General features: G+C 45.0%; 1 protein-coding gene across 4 annotated transcripts in view; it reads right to left on the reverse strand.

The window, feature by feature from the left end:
• The window catches only part of SMG5 (SMG5 nonsense mediated mRNA decay factor), a 45,746-nt gene extending 29,764 nt beyond the window's left edge, over positions 1–15,982 (reverse strand). For 2 of the 4 annotated variants that reach the window (XM_073323371.1, XM_073323374.1), the window contains exons 1-6: positions 15,747–15,982; positions 8,503–8,601; positions 7,145–7,268; positions 5,107–5,263; positions 3,145–3,234; positions 1,935–2,024 (exon numbers count right to left, since the gene is read on the reverse strand). In XM_073323371.1, coding sequence (XP_073179472.1) covers positions 1,935–2,024; positions 3,145–3,234; positions 5,107–5,263; positions 7,145–7,268; positions 8,503–8,601; positions 15,747–15,823 — 637 coding nt within the window. In that variant the 5' untranslated portion in view covers positions 15,824–15,982. Of the gene's footprint in view, positions 1–1,934; positions 2,025–3,144; positions 3,235–5,106; positions 5,264–7,144; positions 7,269–8,502; positions 8,602–12,007; positions 12,255–13,270; positions 13,327–15,746 lie in introns of all 4 variants that reach the window. The other 2 variants (XM_073323372.2, XM_073323373.1) reach the window with 2 other exon arrangements.
• Positions 15,983–17,863: the final 1,881 nt, after the last annotated feature.

Raw genomic sequence — 17,863 nt, forward strand, 5'->3', positions numbered from 1 at the left:
CAGTGCTTCACCACCCTCCTAGTGAAATAGTGTTTCTAATATCCAACCTAGACCTCCCCCACTGCAACTTGAGACCACTGCTTCTTGTTCTGTCATCTGCCACCACTGAGAACAACCTAGCTCCATCCTCTTTGGAACCACCCTTCAGGTGGTTGAAGGCTGCTATCAAATCCCCCCTCACTCTTCTCTTCTGCAGACTAAATAACCCCAGTTCCCTCAGCCTCTCCTCATAAGTCATATGCCCCAGCCCCCTAATAATTTTTGTTGTCCTCTGCTGGACTGTCTCCAATTTGTTTACACCTCTTCCGAAGTGGGGAGACCAAAACTGGACGCAATGCTCCAGGTGTGGCTTCACCAGTGCCAAATAGAGGGGAATAATCACTTCCCTCGATCTGCTGGCAATGCTCCTAGTAATACAGCCCAATATGGTGCTGGCCTTCTTGGCAACAAGGGCACACTGCTGACTCCTATCCAGCTTCTCGTCCACTGTAATCCCCAGGTCCTTTTCTGCAGAACTGCTGCTTAGCCAGTCAGCTAAGGATTGCTAGAACATCTTATCTACATTTGTAAAAGTTCCATGTAAATTTACCATGCTATATAAATTTAATCAATAAACACCAATTATTCATACTTAGGGGTCAGCCATAGCAACAACTCAACAAGCAAAAAGCTTTGCACTATGTTTTTGTAACTGTACTCGTTGCAAAAACTGCCTCTAAGGACCACTCAGAAGCTTTAGCTTCTACTGAATGCAGCTGTCCACTTAACAATACCTCTCTGAGGGGGCTCATTACACATGTACTCCATGATCTGTATTGTTTGTTTCTGAGTGCAGCTCAAGTGGTTAATTTGACTCTAAGTATCTATATAGTTCAGGTTCTTAGCTACCTCTGCTCACATCCAAAGCCCACAATTGAGATCATCTGGGGCGTTTAATTAAGACACCCTACATTTCAATATCTGTATACTGCTAGAAGGCGCACTCAGTCAGAAGCCCTCAACTTTGATTCTCAAACTCAGGCTGTCAGACTTGGTAAGCCTTTCAGGGCATTCTGCAAGACCACTCTATTCAGCCAAGCTTCTTCAGGGCAGCTCAGGCAGTGTGTGTGTTCAGGAAGGTTTGAATCATTAATTGGCCCTGTGTCAATTTTGTTCCGTATCGATGCATTTCTAATTTGTGCATATGCTTAGCGAGCATGACAGAAATTAAAACTAAATTTTAATTGCCACTGACTATTTAAAAGACATTAGACAAGAAAGCTATTAAATAAGTTCCCGTACTTCTATTGTATCTTTTGACTGAGAAGATCAGAGTGCTTTACATGCACTAACCTTGTAATGTAGCAAAAATTCCCCATTTTACAGATGTGAAAACTGAGGCACAGAGTGTTAAGTGACTTGCCCAAGAGGTCACAGTGGCACACCTGGAATAGAACCCAGGAGTCCAACTCCCAGTTTCCCACTGTGTTATATTTGCACAAAGTAACTGCTTGTAAGTCAAAAAAAGAGCATGTGGGGTTATATCAGTGGGGAAAGTTGTATTAGCAATAATGCTCTGCAAAAGCAGCAACACGCAGCTGGATCTTGGGTGAGCCAGACAAGTATGACATCACCACTTGTGTGTAAATTTGAACTTTTATGCATGATGCAGCTAGAGAATAAGGATGAAGTTACCTGATAAATCAAAGTCATCCTGGGAATTAAAGCAGAGATGCTCTCCTCTCCTTGGTTTGCCAGCAAGAGAGAGTCTCAAAGGGGAATTATTGTAACTGGATAATAAAACAAATCTCTCAAAAGTAAGAAACGTAAGGGTAACCCAAAGCAGAGCAATTGCTACAATAGTGTTTTCTTCCAGTCATTTTCACAAGAGGTTTAGGTTATGTGAGCCACGTTATTGTTCTGGAAGGCCCCAAAATTCATGGCAATTCACTTACCAATTTGTGGTGCAACAGAAAGGGCTTGATAGTAAAACCTCTCAGCCAACAGTTCAGTGTCCACACCTGCCAACTCATTCTGATAGCGAGCTGAAAAGACAGACACATCATGCACAGGCTGAGCCCTGGTATTGCCCAGTGCATAAAGGGAACAACATTGTGTTTAGCTGTGATGCTTGGAGTACCTTTCCCAGACCTGAAGAAGAGCTCTGTGTTGCTCAAAAGCTTGTCTCTCTTGCCAAGAGAAGTTGGTCCAATAAAAGATATTACCTCACCCACCCTGTCTCTCTAAGTTATTCGTGCACATTCACATGTATTTTCATTCCTTCACACGCACACATAGACACTCAAGCAAGAAGTTAAATCATGTCACACACTCACTTCTTGTGATCGTGACTGTGAGGTACAGACAAGTCCTCTACCGAATGGACCAACCCATGTACATGTTTCGTACTAACTATTGAAAGGCCACAGCTTTGTCATTATCGTCCTGCACTGGATTCAGTTTAGAATTCTACAGGTTGGGCCAAATTCTCATTTACACTCAGGCCTCCTTGCACCACTCAGGCTCGCTCAGAGGGTCTTAGCGTGTACTTGGTAAGTTATGCCCACTTTAAGGACTTCTTTACAGTGCCAGAGCAGTGCAAATGAAAGTCAGACCCTATGTTCTTATACAGAAACGGATTCAGACCCAGAACACTTGTTAAATGTCTAAGTAAATAGCGTACTCCATGTCTGCGGCACTCAGACAGGACCCCCACATTCTGTAACAGATCTGTTAGCTGAGGGGGTTTCACTTCAAATCTGTTAGTGACAAATGTGTGTAAGGGCTTGTCTATACTGTCGACGGTGCCGTAGCTCTACCAAACAATCCTCTACTGCAGGAGCAGCCTACAGTGATAGAATGGTCTTTTCCATCACTATAGAAAAACCACCCCCCGAGCAACAGTAGCTAGGCTGATGGAAGAATTTTCCATCCAGCGGGGTTAGGTCAGCACAGATATGGCACTCGGAATTGTGGATTCTCCCCCTCCCCCTGCTCCAGAGCAATGCAACTGTGTCAATCTAAATTCTAAATGTACAACAGGCCTAAGACAAACCAGTGTCTGCAAGGAATTATCACTGGTGACTAATGATCATGGTATCCGTGCTATGCATGCAACAGCTTTTATATTTTAAAGGTCCCCGTGCAAGAAAACACTGCTCTTACCTAAATCTCCCAGATAAACCAGACATCTGTGACACGCCATCTGTGCCCACTCCATTTCTTTCCCCGATGCAGACACAGGTTTCTTGCAGCCTACATGAGAAATACCAAATCACAACACGCCCGTGGGTGAAGACCGCTGGAAAGAGACAGCAGCAGCCTATATTTCTTCATGAGATACATGACGGTTAAGTGCATACGCATAAGAGATCACACACTGAGACCGGAGTGCGGGCCTTTGTCTGTGTTGTATTACAGATCAACGCAGGTTTGTTTCAGGCTGTATAAGACTCATGCAGACAACATATCCTTTTTTTCTAAAGCCACCTCACTTCTTCTGAGGGCTGTATAATGCACTGTTCCACAGCGATCACTAACAGTGCTACCTCACTCATTTGTCCTGAAGCCAGGGCCAGACCTTTCACCACCAAGCCACTAGAAATGTGGTGTGCATTCAGCACTGGATAAGCTTGGCGAGACTGTTAAAATAACAGGGAGAAAAAGGAGGCGAGAAGATGAGATGACAGACAACAGGGGAGGAAGAGAAATAAAATGGGTGAAAGGGATAAAGAACAAAACATATTCCTGTAGCTACAGCCATCAGCAGTCTTACAGGGAGAAAAGCCTCCAGAAAAGAACTCAGTCATTGGGAAGTGGCAGGAGCAACAAAAGAGGGGTCCAATCAGCTGATCTAAAGCTAACTACAACAATCAAGCATAAGTCACCTTAACTCCTGGAGGTGTTTGTCACTGGTGGGACATGTCCCACCAGGACAGATGTTTTTGAAACAATCTTCCATCAGCACCTTCTCACCAGCCAGTGACCAGTGAGGAATATGTTCTGATTATTACAGGCATTGCATACGTGATATTTTACCAATACGCTGACTTCAAAGTTGTGCCTATAGCTGATGGTGAACCTATAAAATGTTTTGCCATGTACCTCTGTCATCCCCATTTATGCCACCTTGCCATTAGCCTCCTCCCACTTCCCCCATTTTTAGTTGTCTGCCCTTCAGCACGACTCTTCCCCATCCACCATTTTTAATGATGCTGCAGTGTTTAATTTTCATTGTATTTTAATTGCAAGTGTCTGCAGCAACTTAGAGGACAGGACTTGTGCAAATGCAGTCACCTATCAACAATTACAAATCCAGCCACAATTTAAAATAGGATTCATTAGCCCTGCAGTTCCATGAAAATGTTTCTTATAGCAACAGTTGCTAAGGACATCTGCCTTTTAAACTGATGTTTCAAAGCCAACTGCAATACAATCATCTTCCACCAGCTAAGAACTGAACACAAACAAGTTAAATAGTCCATTGCTAGATACAGATGGATATCTCGAACTCCAAATTCTCTCTTTTCTCCACTTAAGTCCTTTTCAATGTTTCATTATTCTCCTTTCTCATATAAATAATAATGATGATGATGATAACAACAACAACAACAATTATACAAAAAAAATCAGCTTAAGTTTCAGCTCCATTTCTGCAATTGGAACCGCATGGATAGACCCCTGAAGTCAGAGAAGTGCAGAGGTTTGCCTAGATTCAATTGCAGCATCAAGGGTTTTAGTACACACATGCGGGATAAAGCACACAAATGTAACACAGAGGGAAGATAACAAGAGTGCAACACAATTTTGCTCACTCTTTATAGCCAGAGGTAAGTGCTTTTTCAAAATTGGGCTGTAAAATCTGCCATACTGAACATTAACACTTGCTAGAGGATTTTCTAAGAGAAGTTTAACTGCAATAAAGAATATTTTCCACCCCTCTTGTTTCATTACCAAAAGTTTTAACTTGAAAATAAAAGCTGAGCAGCCTGTGTTTTGAACAGGTAACAAGCTAATGAGAAAAGGATAATCCTCTGCATTTTGAAACTGAAACAAGTATTTGCAAGGGGAAGCCATCTGCTTATGACTCTTGCATCAGCCAAGAGCAAATACACATCAGGCACTGACCTATCAGTGGGTCTGTTACGTGAGTCCAGTCAATACAGCACTGCAGCTCCAGTTGATAGTGAGACTGAATGTAGAGAAGAAGGTGTTGGTAAAACCCTATGCCAGCGATTAGGTGAGTCCGGTATGCACACTCCAGGGTGCTGCGGCTGTGAATGTGCTGTAGAAAACAAAAATAGGCAGCCAGGTGAGAGCCTGTTAATGCAGTCCAGTAAGAATCCGGCAGACAACATGAGTTGCACTTGGTTAAACAGAGGTAGCTGGTAACTCATCTTTTGCCATCCTCCCTCAATTCACTCCACCTTCCTGCTCAATAACCTAACCAGTATTGTTGATATCTAGTATTTGACAGGTGTAAACATCAAGAAAGGAGAAATTACTTAGATACTGTACAGAGATATAACTAGGAATAATAGACTATTAAGAAATTAAAACACAAGCTGAGAATCAGGAAACGTTTCCTATTTCCATTTTATTCTCCCAAGGGAAATGGTGAAAGATCCATTAGCTTGGAAAGAGAGTAAACCAAATGCTCACAAGAAAAATCATTTGTTGGCTGGGGGGAAATAAACTATATCTAAGAGAGGTTTCAGATCTCTAACCTTTATGAATTACCCGACTGCACTGATTACATCATCATTCTTCATTTAGGCACCAACACTCACACGTGTATTTAACGACTACCAAAGATAGGTTTCTGGTAATGCAAAATAACCTTGTTTCCAGCAGTACTAATTCAAACCTTCCCTGATCAGCCACACTCAACAGGCCAAGATGATTCTACCTCTAAGAGCAGGTCCATACCGCAAGAAAAGGTGTGCTCTTAACTTGGGTTAAAATAGCAGTGAAGACAGCAAATCAGTTTGTAACTCAGGTTAGCAGCCTGAGTTGAAGCCCATGGAGTTGCACTCAAGCAGCTAAACCAAACTAAAAGCAGAGTTGCCACGTCTTCACTGCTATTTTAACCTGAGTTACAAACACTTTTTTTTTCTTTGGTAGTGCAGACACACTCACAAGCATCCCACCTAAAAATCAGCAGCGTCAATCTTTCTTCCCTCCTCGGTTCATCTGATTTACTATTGTGGGACAGCAGGACTGAAGGACTTGTGCCTCTAATAGGATAACGCACACATATTTACACCCCCCCACCTCAAAGTGAATTCATTTTTTCAGGATATTTTCACTCACTTTAATTGCTATCTGTACATAGCGAGGCCCTGAAACAAACCAGGACGTTCACTCTATGGCACCACCAGTGGAGTTTCACTAGATGGCAAAGATAATCTTGAAGCCAACACACAGAGCTGAGAGTCAGGAAATCTGGATTTTATTCCCGGCACTGCCACAGACTCGCTGCAATAACCTGGGCAAGTCACAACACCTCTACACCTCGCTTTCCTGGCCTTTTTTAAAAAAAATAAAGGTGATAAGCATACCCCTTGTGATCTGAACTGTGATATCTGAGCACTTGTTTGCAATACTTCCCTCCACCTTGGAGGTCCTATGGCCATATTCATTGACACAGTATTTGTAAAGAACTTTTGAGATCCTCAGATGGAAGGCACCAGGAGACCTCAGTTCACTGTAAAGCAGAACCAAATTTAGATAAGACCAGTATGGTATTCCAATTAGAATGATGTTCATTTGACAGTTGTCTGATAAGATCACCAGGATAATGTGTGTAGCACTATATAATAAAAGTAATTTGACTTTCTAGATTCTCTCTAGCATGAAACTAATTAGCACTTTTCTGGATCTTCACATGAATTGATTCCAACAGCAGCTTCACATGGAGATATTATTCCTATTTTGGAAATGGGGAAACGGAAAGCAACCTAATTCGGAGAGGCTCTCTGCACCTGCACCGCCAAGGCCAGAATGATTTGCCCACGGTCAGAAAGGAAGTCTATGAAAGAGCTAAGATTAGGATTCAGGAGCTTCTGGCTCCCAGTCTTGTGCTCGGACGCTGTTTCCAAATAAATTAAGCCATTTACATGTCACACAGCACAAGAATTTCTGGCTCAGAGGCACAGATACCTGCCTTTTTATTCGTTTTAATGAGCTGGATAACTTCATAGTAAACCTTTCTCCACAGCAGTTCCTCTGCTTTTCTCCCATAATCCACCGGGTGCAAGAACATCAGCTTCACACACAACTCTCGCAACCTGAGACACAGAGCAGAAAGTTTACCATTCCATTAGCTGCAGTAGCCACTTACATAACCAAAACTACATGCGTTAGGGACAAAGGAAAGCCTGAATGTCATTAAAGGGGAAGCGTGGCCACCTAGTGGTCATGCACTCTGGGTTACTCACAATCCAGATTGACAGCAACATGCCCAGCCCCAAGGGAGAGCGGTGACCAGTCACCCACTCTGCTCAAGACCAGTCTGGCTGAAGCATGGAGCAGGGTTGTCAGTCTCTTGAGGGAGCTGTACGTATCACTCCTCATCTGTAAGCAGGGAGCCACTCTTCTGCACAAGTAATAAGACTGCTTGTGGCCTGCCAATTCATGGGGCAGCCCACCCCCCACCTCCAACATACACACACCACATCAAGACCAGAGAGTCAAGAATTTCCCAAGCTCTCTCCCTCCAGCCACCCCACAAGCCCTGCATGTTGTGGCAGACTCTTCTGCCTTGCAAGTCTTTTGAGAGTGGAAGAGGGACATAAATATACTTTATTTTTCAGCAGTGATGTGTTCAGAGCTGCACAAGAAGCTTACAGGCTAAAATCAGATATAATAATTATGCAAATGAGGGAGTGAATGAACACGTACAATTAGCCTAGCACTCTTACCAGCTATTTATCAGCGTCTAACCTGCAAGACACTTTTACAGAGAAGTAAACACTAAAGCAAGCCACATAATAAATTTCCACAGCAAGGGAACTAAAAATGCTGTCAGAGTAGCATTTATATAGAATGAAACCTGCACTAAGCACCACCCCCAATAAGCAATCACTTTTAATTATCCCTGTATGGCTTCCAGTAAAAATTTTTTCAACCATGATAAAGAATCCTCTCTACTAGGCAAGAAGTTTATTTTACTTATTTTTTATTTTTTCCTGGAAAATGAAGACAGGCTTCACTATATATGTATGAAATTCCTTCAATACACAGGTATTTTAAAAGGTATTACAATTATAAAATTATAAAAACAGATCATCATTAACCACAGTGGAAAAGACTTATCTGTTTTGCCGGAGCCCCAGTCATGAACCAGGACAACGTTGCGTTAGGCGCTGTACAAAAAGAACACGCAAAGAGCTAGGGGTACTTTGCTTGACAGGTGCACTACAAACTCAGTTCCCTGTGAAACTGCTGAAACAAAGCCATGTGTAACTTAGCACATTAGATTTCTCCTACCAAAAATTAAAATACAGCATCTGCCCAACTTACTTGTTCCTCAAGCTGATGTTCTCTGGCTTGAACACTTCTTGATAAGCTGCCTTGTTACCGAGAATGAGATCCAGTCTATGAACTGCCTCCACCACCGCTCTGCCAGACAATACAGAAAGAAGAGCTTCAGGATAACAATTCACATGTGAGGGCCTTCTATGAGATCCAGGATCTACCCATGATAGCTTCAGCCAGCGAAGAAGCCTGGCCTATTTAACATGATCATTAACGAACTGTACCATCCCACATCACACCAACTGATCTACTATTTTTGAACAGTTCTATTATCCTTAACAAATTACGGAGAAAAAAAAAGGTTTGATGTAACCAATAAAGTATATGCTAGAATTCATCTGCTTAGCTACTGGGTACCACTACCTGATGAGTCAAATATAAAGTATTTTTGCACTGGCAGACTTAAATGAGACAGACTTCTATTGATACATTAGTGTGAACTTTTAACCTCTGCAGTTAAAAAAAAAAAGTCAAAATGGATTGGTTTTCAGTGATTACAGGAGGGGGCTAAGGATCAACAGTCCTGTATTTCCTGTTCCTGTTCTTTTGTTGACTTGCTGCATGACCTTGGACAAGTCACTTCTTCACCTTCATTGTGCGTCACCTTCCCCATCATTGTTGTAGTGATTCATTAATTAATAAGTGCAAAGAACTTTGAGATCCTTGGAAGAAATGTGCTCCATAAGAGCCAAGTATCATCATGCTTCTGGCAGAACAGTTTAAAACACCTGAATTAAAAACAAAATGTTTTCTCCAAAGCCAGCTGCAACATTGAGCAGGCAACATCAAGTGTACCATCAGTCCAAAAACTGCATTCATGAGTCACTGCTTGAAACTCCTGGGTCTCCTGGAGAAGAATGCAAATGTGTGTAAAATACAAAGTATGTGCCGATTCGAAGATATGAACTAAGCTGACTGGCCAAATTGATTCCATCCAACTGCACCATAATCAAAACCGAGAATCTTCTAAGTATCCACAGCAAACACTAGTACAGGCAGAAAGCACATTGACTGATACCTAATAAAGGAGTTCAAGAAAACAAAATGTAGCAATGACCAAGTCAAATTCACTCCATTATTTAGGGCCTTCTTTTTAACCTCTGCTTCTGTCAACCCTATAACTTGGCGGCCACTGGATCAGCTATGGTAAACAGCCTACCCACCTCTCTGCATTTCACTCATTCGTCACATCCTCTCTTTAAAATACAGCTCCCAACTCCCCTTTCCTCCATTCTGCCAACAATCTGCAGGCTATCAACCATATAGGAACTTACTCTTTCCCATCCAGATTCCTCTTTACTTGTCTTTGCTCATCCACTCTGAACACACTTTAACATTTCCATTGCTGAACTGAGCGATTTTTCTTCGAACAAGAAGTTGAAGATAGAGAAACTGTACTGTAAATAAGGTATAAGACAGACCAAATATGGGCTACACAAAGCAGAACATTAGCCACTTCTGCTGCCACCAACCTCCCCCACAAAAAATCCCCATCACTAGCATAAAGCAAATCACCCCACTGAAACTTCCCTGACCTTCTCTTCAGAAATATGCACAGATGGACACCAGACAGTTTGTGTAAGGGACTTGCACATAGGCATCTGCAAGCAAGAACATGCAAAGGTAATTTCAGCCTACCCATTAGAATCTAACAACTGTTTCCTTGAAAACTACAGAAGTCAGTACAAGGCAACGGATAGTTTCACATGCTGCTCCTTCCTAGCAAATCAAGTCTCCTTTACAAATGCACAGGCTGAAAAGTAATCTCGCAAAAAAAATTTCAGGATTCCAGAAAGACAAAAATCTCCACCTCACATGAAACCCCAAAAGAAAGAGGGAGGGAGGGAAACAGAGACTGAAATGATTCTGTCCCTAAACAGAAAAGGAGTACTTGTGGCACCTTAGAGACTAACCAATTTATTTGAGCATGAGCTTTCGTGAGCTACATACAGCTCACTTCATCGGATGCATACCGTGGAAACGGCAGCAGACTTTATATACACACAGAGAATATGAAACAATACCTCCTCCCACCGATGAAGTGAGCTATAGCTCACGAAAGCTCATGCTCAAATAAATTGGTTAGTCTCTAAGGTGCCACAAGTACTCCTTTTCTTTTTGCGAATACAGACTAACATGGCTGTTACTCTGAAACCTGTCCCTAAACAGGGTCATTGTTTGTAAAGTAATGGATTGGGAGATGAAAACATAGCTAACGTACAAAAAAAAATAGTTCCCTTAACGTAACACTTTCTTCTTAATAGTCTATCTTGTCTTGTATTTCTTCATGGCTGAGAATCACATACTAAAGAGTATATTATGAATACTCCACCACCTTCCACCCAAAGACCTCAAAGCGCTTTACAAACTCCAATCCAATCTCAGAATAGCCCTGTGAGGTAGACAGGCAACATACACATTTGCCGGTGGAGAAAGAGAGGCACAGAAGCTACGCAATTCACCAAACATCAAGCAAGTCAGTGGCAGAGTCAGAAACAGAAGCCATGAGTTTTAGTTCTAGGTCCCCTGCTTTGACCACAGGTAGTAAGCTAGATGGATAAAACTTAATAACTATGAAGATATTGTGTAACTGTCATCCTACAGTTTTTGTCCTACCATTTACACCTCACTATAGACTTTGCTACCAAAGCACTACAGGAGGATCAAAGATTAATTTGATCAAACAGAGCTCACTTCTCTGTTTCATTCACTAGCATTTCCAGAAGAACTCAGAACTTCTGATTCATTTTCCCCCACCCATAGTGAAGACGGAAGCCTTTGAAAGACTCCTTTCCTTCCAAGAATGGGCCAAAATATGTACTCTTTACTTCTGTCAAAGCTATTGTTTAAAAAGCCACATCTTTTCGTGGCGTACTAGTCAAATATGAAAAAATTGTACTGCCTCCAGTCCAGCCTCGCTCAGTCACAACGACACTTCTCAAAAGTGAAAATGATGTCACTCAGACTACAAGGGTCAGAAACGGAGTAGCAGTGAACACCTGTTTATAAGCAGCTGAACAGACCCTGAAAATGGGATGTTAACTTGTGATGCAAGCACGAGTCTTCTTTTAAAAGAAGTGTAAATTAACTGTATTTGATGATCAAACACTGACCCATTTGTCCTGCCATTTATTAAACTCAAACTGCTTTATGGATCTCTCACATGGACACACAACTCTGATTATTTCATTGCTGACAGCTCAATGGAGCTCATAGGCCAGGACAGAATTGTATTCTTGTATATGTACCTGAAAGGGGATCACAAAGTCTTGTGTAAGGATCTACTTAACTAAGCAACAACATCAACACACATGGACACTGCATGTACACATGAAGTTAGACTAAACAGACTGAGGAGACAATTTGCCAGAGCACCTGGCAGTATTGCCCTTACTGAGAGTCAAGAAAACCAAACAGATTATTATTTGGATATCAACAGTATTGCTGGGTAAAAATGGGATCAAATGGTTAAGTAATGAATCTTGCTCACATGCACCAGAGTTGAACCGACTTGCCAAATTTGAAGTCAGGAAAGGTTTTGCTCCAGGGAGTACTTAGTTGGGAACTTCTGGGTATTTTTGCCTTCCTCTAGAGCATAGGGCTGGGAATCATCCATTAGGGTGTATCCCACATGATCAACTTCCTGAAATTGCAGTGGATGGGCACTAGTGGACACTGGTCCTTCCAGTTGTTTTCTGTGTTTCTATGGACAAACCAACTAACATTGTATCTGCAACCTAAAAGCCAAAAAAGAGAGCAAGATTTGTTTTCTACAAGATATACACAACACACTGATCAGAACATAACTCAGTCTGCTCTATGTCCTAATCTGACTAACACCAGGGGCTGAGTTACGTTTTGGAGTTAACAAACTGATGTCATGCCTCACTACATATTTTAACACCTGCTGGGTTTAATCCCTGCTTTCAGCCAGCAGATCAGAATCACAGAGGAAGCAGATCAGATGCCAGTCTGTAAAAAGAACCAAACAGGGCATCTCATGCCAAGCTACATGGAAACAATCCAATGATGAGTCCTCTTTGTCTAGAGGAGAAACTGAGCTAACATTTTCTTTCCTTGCCATTAACATTTTGGAATTGGGCAGGATGGCACATCTTATTTATTTAAAACATTACTGATCGGGGTAGCCTTGTGGGAATGAGATGTGTCCACAAAGGGAACTGCAGCCATTGTCTTATTCCAGCTTGTATCAGTACAAAATAATATAATGCAGTACAATCTAAAATTGTAGACTACACAAGGTTAATGCAGAGCTGAATGGCTAGTGGTTACTTGGAGGCAATTCTGACTTGGGATTCAAGTGAAACAAGTTTGGTGGTCTCAAATTAAACCACATACTGTTAACACACACATAATTTAACCCAATGGACAGATTTTTAGGAGAGACCCAGGACTGGACTAGCTCAGGAATTATACATACTGGAAGAGCCAAATGGGAAAGCTTGCCCACCTCTGCCTACAGCATATTCCTCAATCTCACACAGGAATCTCTGCACTGAAGGAAGGATGGTTTTGTTGTTGAAGAACTAGCCTGGGACTTAAGAGACTTGAGTTCAATTCCCAGCTCTGTCACAAATTCTCTATGTGACACTAGGCATAATACTTAGACAACAATTACAGCCACAAAGGTGAGCCCATTCATGCATAGTTTAAAGTCTGTACTGGAACGTACAAGAAGAGATGAATCAAAGAAACACATCAACACGGGGATCAAAAGTTTCTAGAAACTCACATCGTAGCCCGTGTCCTCAGCTAGCACATGGAATATGATGAGTACAGTACATCTTCCTGCAAAGCAAGTTACCTGTACATTTTACATAATCCTACATTTGAACAGAGGAACAAGATGTGACACTAGGCTGTTTAGTGTGCAAGCCATGTTAGTAGACTTACTAAATGTAAATTCTTTAACAAAATCAAGCTACAGGGTTAGCTTCTGGCTAACATAATTTGGCCTCTCTTGTAATAAGCAGACATTTTTAAAGGCTAAGCACATAGTTATCTCAGCTATAAAAATACAGCAAGCACTTAGATGTCTAGTGAAATTCTACTCTGGAAATTTAAATATAAAACTTACTTCCTATTGCCTTGAACACCAGAATATGTTAGTATGGAATGGAGTATTTTACAGTCTGACTGCTAATACCAAGACCCTAATACATTTTGGCGCTGTAGGCATCTCCTGCATGACAGAGCATCCTAGAACATGGGCAACTAAAACCACTGCTTTTTGCTACACTCTGTGTAATGAAAAACACGTCATTTAACTTGAATGTAAAAAAACATGCAATTGTATAAAGATCCATCACAGACACAGTTAGGGAAATGCTTTTAATAACCTACCAGTCAAAACTTTGGACTTTTGTACAAGGATCTCAACATGCTTTACAAAGGTAGGCGTGGTTATCTCAATTTTACAGGAGAAGGAAGAAAAATTACTCAGATGGGAAAACTGAAGCAGAGAGGGACAGTGACTTGGTCATGGGTATGCAGCAAGTAGAACCCAGGAGTCCTTATTCTCATGCCTGGACTACACTTAAAATTTAGGTCGATGTAGCTATGGTCCTCAGGTGTGTGAAAAATCCACACGCCTGAGGGTATGTCTACACTGGGACTTGGTCGGCAAAACTTTTGTCATTGAGGGATGTTAAAAACAAAAACAACCACACCCCAAACAACACTTACCAACGAAAAGCGCCAGTGCGAACAGCACTTTGTTGGCAGAAGCACTCTCCTGCCGACAAAGCCACTGCCGTTCATGAGGGGTGGTAGTTTTTTGTCGACAGGAGAGCTCTCTCCTGCTGAGAAACAGCAGCTACACTGCATGACTTTTAGCAGCATAGCTGTAGCAGTACAGCCGTGTCGCTAAAAACTGTGTAGCGTAGCCATAGCCTGAGTCACAGCTATGTCAACCTAACCCCCAGCGGAGACACAGCTAGGTTAACAGAAGAATACTTCCTATCGTCGCTTGCGGAGGTGGTGTTCCTACAGCGATGGAAAAACACCTTCTGTCAGCATAGGCTGCATCTATACTACAGGGTTAAGCCAACAGAGCTAGAGCATTGTAGCTATGACAATATAGTCCCCATAGTGTAGACATACCCCCACTCCCTAGATATAATGTTCACTGACACCTGAAGCCTACAGCAGTCCTTTGCTCCAGGTTATACGAAGAATGCCATCCCTGCTGTACTACCTTGACTTGTATTGCAGTAGCACCCAGATCGGGGTGCTGTACAAACACCTAGAGTGACAGGGTCCCTTAAGAGTGACCAACAAGGTCTATGAATGCCCAGCACCCTCCAAGCCTGCCAGCCCCTCTGGATCCTCAGAAACTGGAGACTAACAATACAACTGCTTTGGAGGAGGACGAGGTGGGGATTAACAGGGGCTTAGTGCCCAGCTCTTCAGCACACCCCTCCCCATCCTATATAAGCAATGGCACAATCAGGGCAGGGATGAGATGAGAAGAGGACAGCCCCTCTGCCTCCCCATGCACACGTCTCTCTGACCCAATCCCCCCACCTCCTATCCTGTGTCCAGCTGCCCCCCAGCCCCTGTTCTCCCCCACCCCCAGTTCTCCCCCCATCCCCACATCCCCCAGTTCTCCCCCCATCCCCACCCAGTTCTCCCCCACCCCCAGTTCTCCCCCCATCCCCACATCCCCCCCCAGTTCTCCCCCCATCCCCCCCCAGTTCTCCCCCCATCCCCCCCCAGTTCTCCCCCCATCCCCCAGTTCTCCCCCCATCCCCACATCCCCCCCCAGTTCTCCCCCATCCCCCAGTTCTCCCCCCATCGCCCCCCAGTTCTCCCCCCATCCCCACATCCCCCCCAGTTCTCCCCCCATCCCCACATCCCCCCCAGTTCTCCCCCCATCCCCACATCCCCCCCAGTTCTCCCCCCATCCCCCAGTTCTCCCCCCATCCCCACATCCCCCCCCAGTTCTCCCCCCATCCCCCAGTTCTCCCCCACCCCCTCCCCCCATCCCCCAGTTCTCCCTCAGCCCCTCCTCTCCCCATATTTCACACTCCCCGTCCCCCATCTCCCTCTCCCCCCATCCCCAGTTCTCCCCCACCCTCCTCTCCCCATCCCCTGCCCCCCCTTCCCACACCCCCCGCCCCTGCCCCTGCCCCAGGTCTCTCCCCAGCCTCTCAGCTCCCCTCCACGCCCCCGCCCTCCCGCCGGTTCTGCCCCCGGCCCCGCCTCACCGGTACAGCCGCTTGGTGTGCAGCACCTTGGCCTCGGGCTCGCCGCTCTCGCCGGGGGTCCCGCTGCCCTGGCTCATGGCGCCCGGCAGGGGGAGGCCCGGCGCGGCCGGCTCCCTCCCTCCTCAGCAGCGCCCGCTCCCGGCCGCCGCCTCCTCCGCCCCGCAGCGCGGCCGCCGCAACCACCGGCCCCGCGCGGCCGCCATCGCTCAGCCGCGGCCCTCTCCCCGCCCCCGCTCGAAGTCACGCGAGACTTCGCCCGCCTCTCCCGTGGTCTCTCGAGAGCGGGACTGCCCGCCCATGCCTCTGGCGGGCAACATGGCGTCCGCTCCGGCTTCACCGCGCGAGATTTCGCGGCTAACGCCCCCACCGCCAGAGCTGTCGCTCTCCGCTGCCAGGACTTAGTGCTGGCAATATGGCCGCCTCCTAGCTTCAACTGCCATTCAAAATAAACTTTATTGACAACACATGACTTCGGCAGACAAAAGGGGGAAGGGGCGAGGCGAGGCTGCAGTGGGGATGGGGACAAACCAAGGCTTACCCCCACCCTCTGAGACGGCAGGGGCCTCAACAGATGCAGACAGAGCAGGGCCTGATTCTCCTGTCACTTAAACCAGTTTAAATCCGGTAACAGTAATGGAGTCCCTCCTGATTTACACTGGTGAAACTGAAGGCCAAATCTGGCCCCGGGGAAGCCAGGACCTAGGAATTGACATAGGTGCAAGTCAGTCAAGCTGAAAATGTTAGGGGATCAGGCACTGGACTGGGAGCCAGGAGACCTTGGTTCTGTTTTAATTGGCCCCACTTTCACACTGAGGGTATGCTTTTTAATTCGTGTGTAAAGGGTTAAGAAGTGATTAATCAATATTTAATAAAGGGTTGGAGTCTAACAGGTTGCTTATGAATAGAGCCCCACCAAATTCACGGCTGTGGAAAATGTGTCACGGACCATGACATCTGAGCTCCCCCTGTGAAATCTGGTCTTTTGTGTACTTTTACCCAATACTATACAGATTTCATGGGGCGGGACGACCAGTGTTTCTCAAACTGGGGGTCCTGACCCAAAAGGGGGTCGCAGGGGAGTCGCAAGGTTATTGTAGGGTGATCATGGTATTGCCAACCTTACTTCTGCACTGCCTTCAGAGTTGGGTAGGGTGACCAGTTGTCCAGTTTTCGACCAGAACACCTGGTCGAAAAGGGACCCTGGTGGCTCTGGTCAGCACTGCCGATCAGGCCGTTAAAAGTCCAGTCGATGGTGCTGCCCGGCTAAGGCAGGCTAGTCCCTACCTGTTCTGACACCGCGCTGCACCCTGGAAGTGGCCAACAGGTCTGGCTCCTAGGCGGGAGAGGCCACGAGACTCCGCAGGCTGCCCCTGCTCCAAGCACCGGCTCCACACTGGAACCGGCCAATGGGAGATGGGGGGGCGGTGCCTGTGGGTGAGAGCAGTGTGCAGGGCTGCCTGCGTACCTCTGCCTAGGAGCCGGACCTATTGCTGGCTACATCTGGGGCCTGCCTTAGCACCCCCCACTGCGCCGCTGACTGGGAGCCGGAACCCGGAGACCCAACCCCCTACCCCAGCCTGGAGCCCCCCCAAACCCAGATCCCCTTCTTCACCCCAAACCCCTCATCCCTGGCCCCACCCCAGAGCCTGCACCCCCAGCGCTTAGCACAACAAGGTATTGATTTCAGTGGAGATCGCAAGTGCAACTGTAATACATAATATAATTAATCCTTAGGAAATCCACCCCGTATTGTAAGTCACGTAACCCTTCTAAAGACAGTAGGTTCAGGGTAGATCAGTGCTTGGATGTGGGACCTAAGGGAGCAGAATTCAAACATATGTTGAGATTATGTTAATAGTTTGAATCAACAGGAGCAGCGTGTTCTGAGTAAAGTCCAGATCTCCACCCATTGGGCAGTGCTGTGATGCGATGGAGTGAGGGAAGATGAGTGTCTCTTCCTTAATTCAGAATTCTCTTTCTTTTCTGGGGTATTTAATTACAATTTCTGTAATTAGATCCTAAACATAATCTGACTGTGGGTTGTTTTTTGTGGGGAAGGTGGCTAATATAATCAGGAGCCATGTTAGCTCTGTTCCCTCATTTCCTTGCACTAAATT

The sequence above is a fragment of the Lepidochelys kempii genome, chromosome 24 (genome assembly GCF_965140285.1).
Source record: "Lepidochelys kempii isolate rLepKem1 chromosome 24, rLepKem1.hap1, whole genome shotgun sequence".
Classification (NCBI taxonomy): domain Eukaryota; kingdom Metazoa; phylum Chordata; order Testudines; family Cheloniidae; genus Lepidochelys; species Lepidochelys kempii.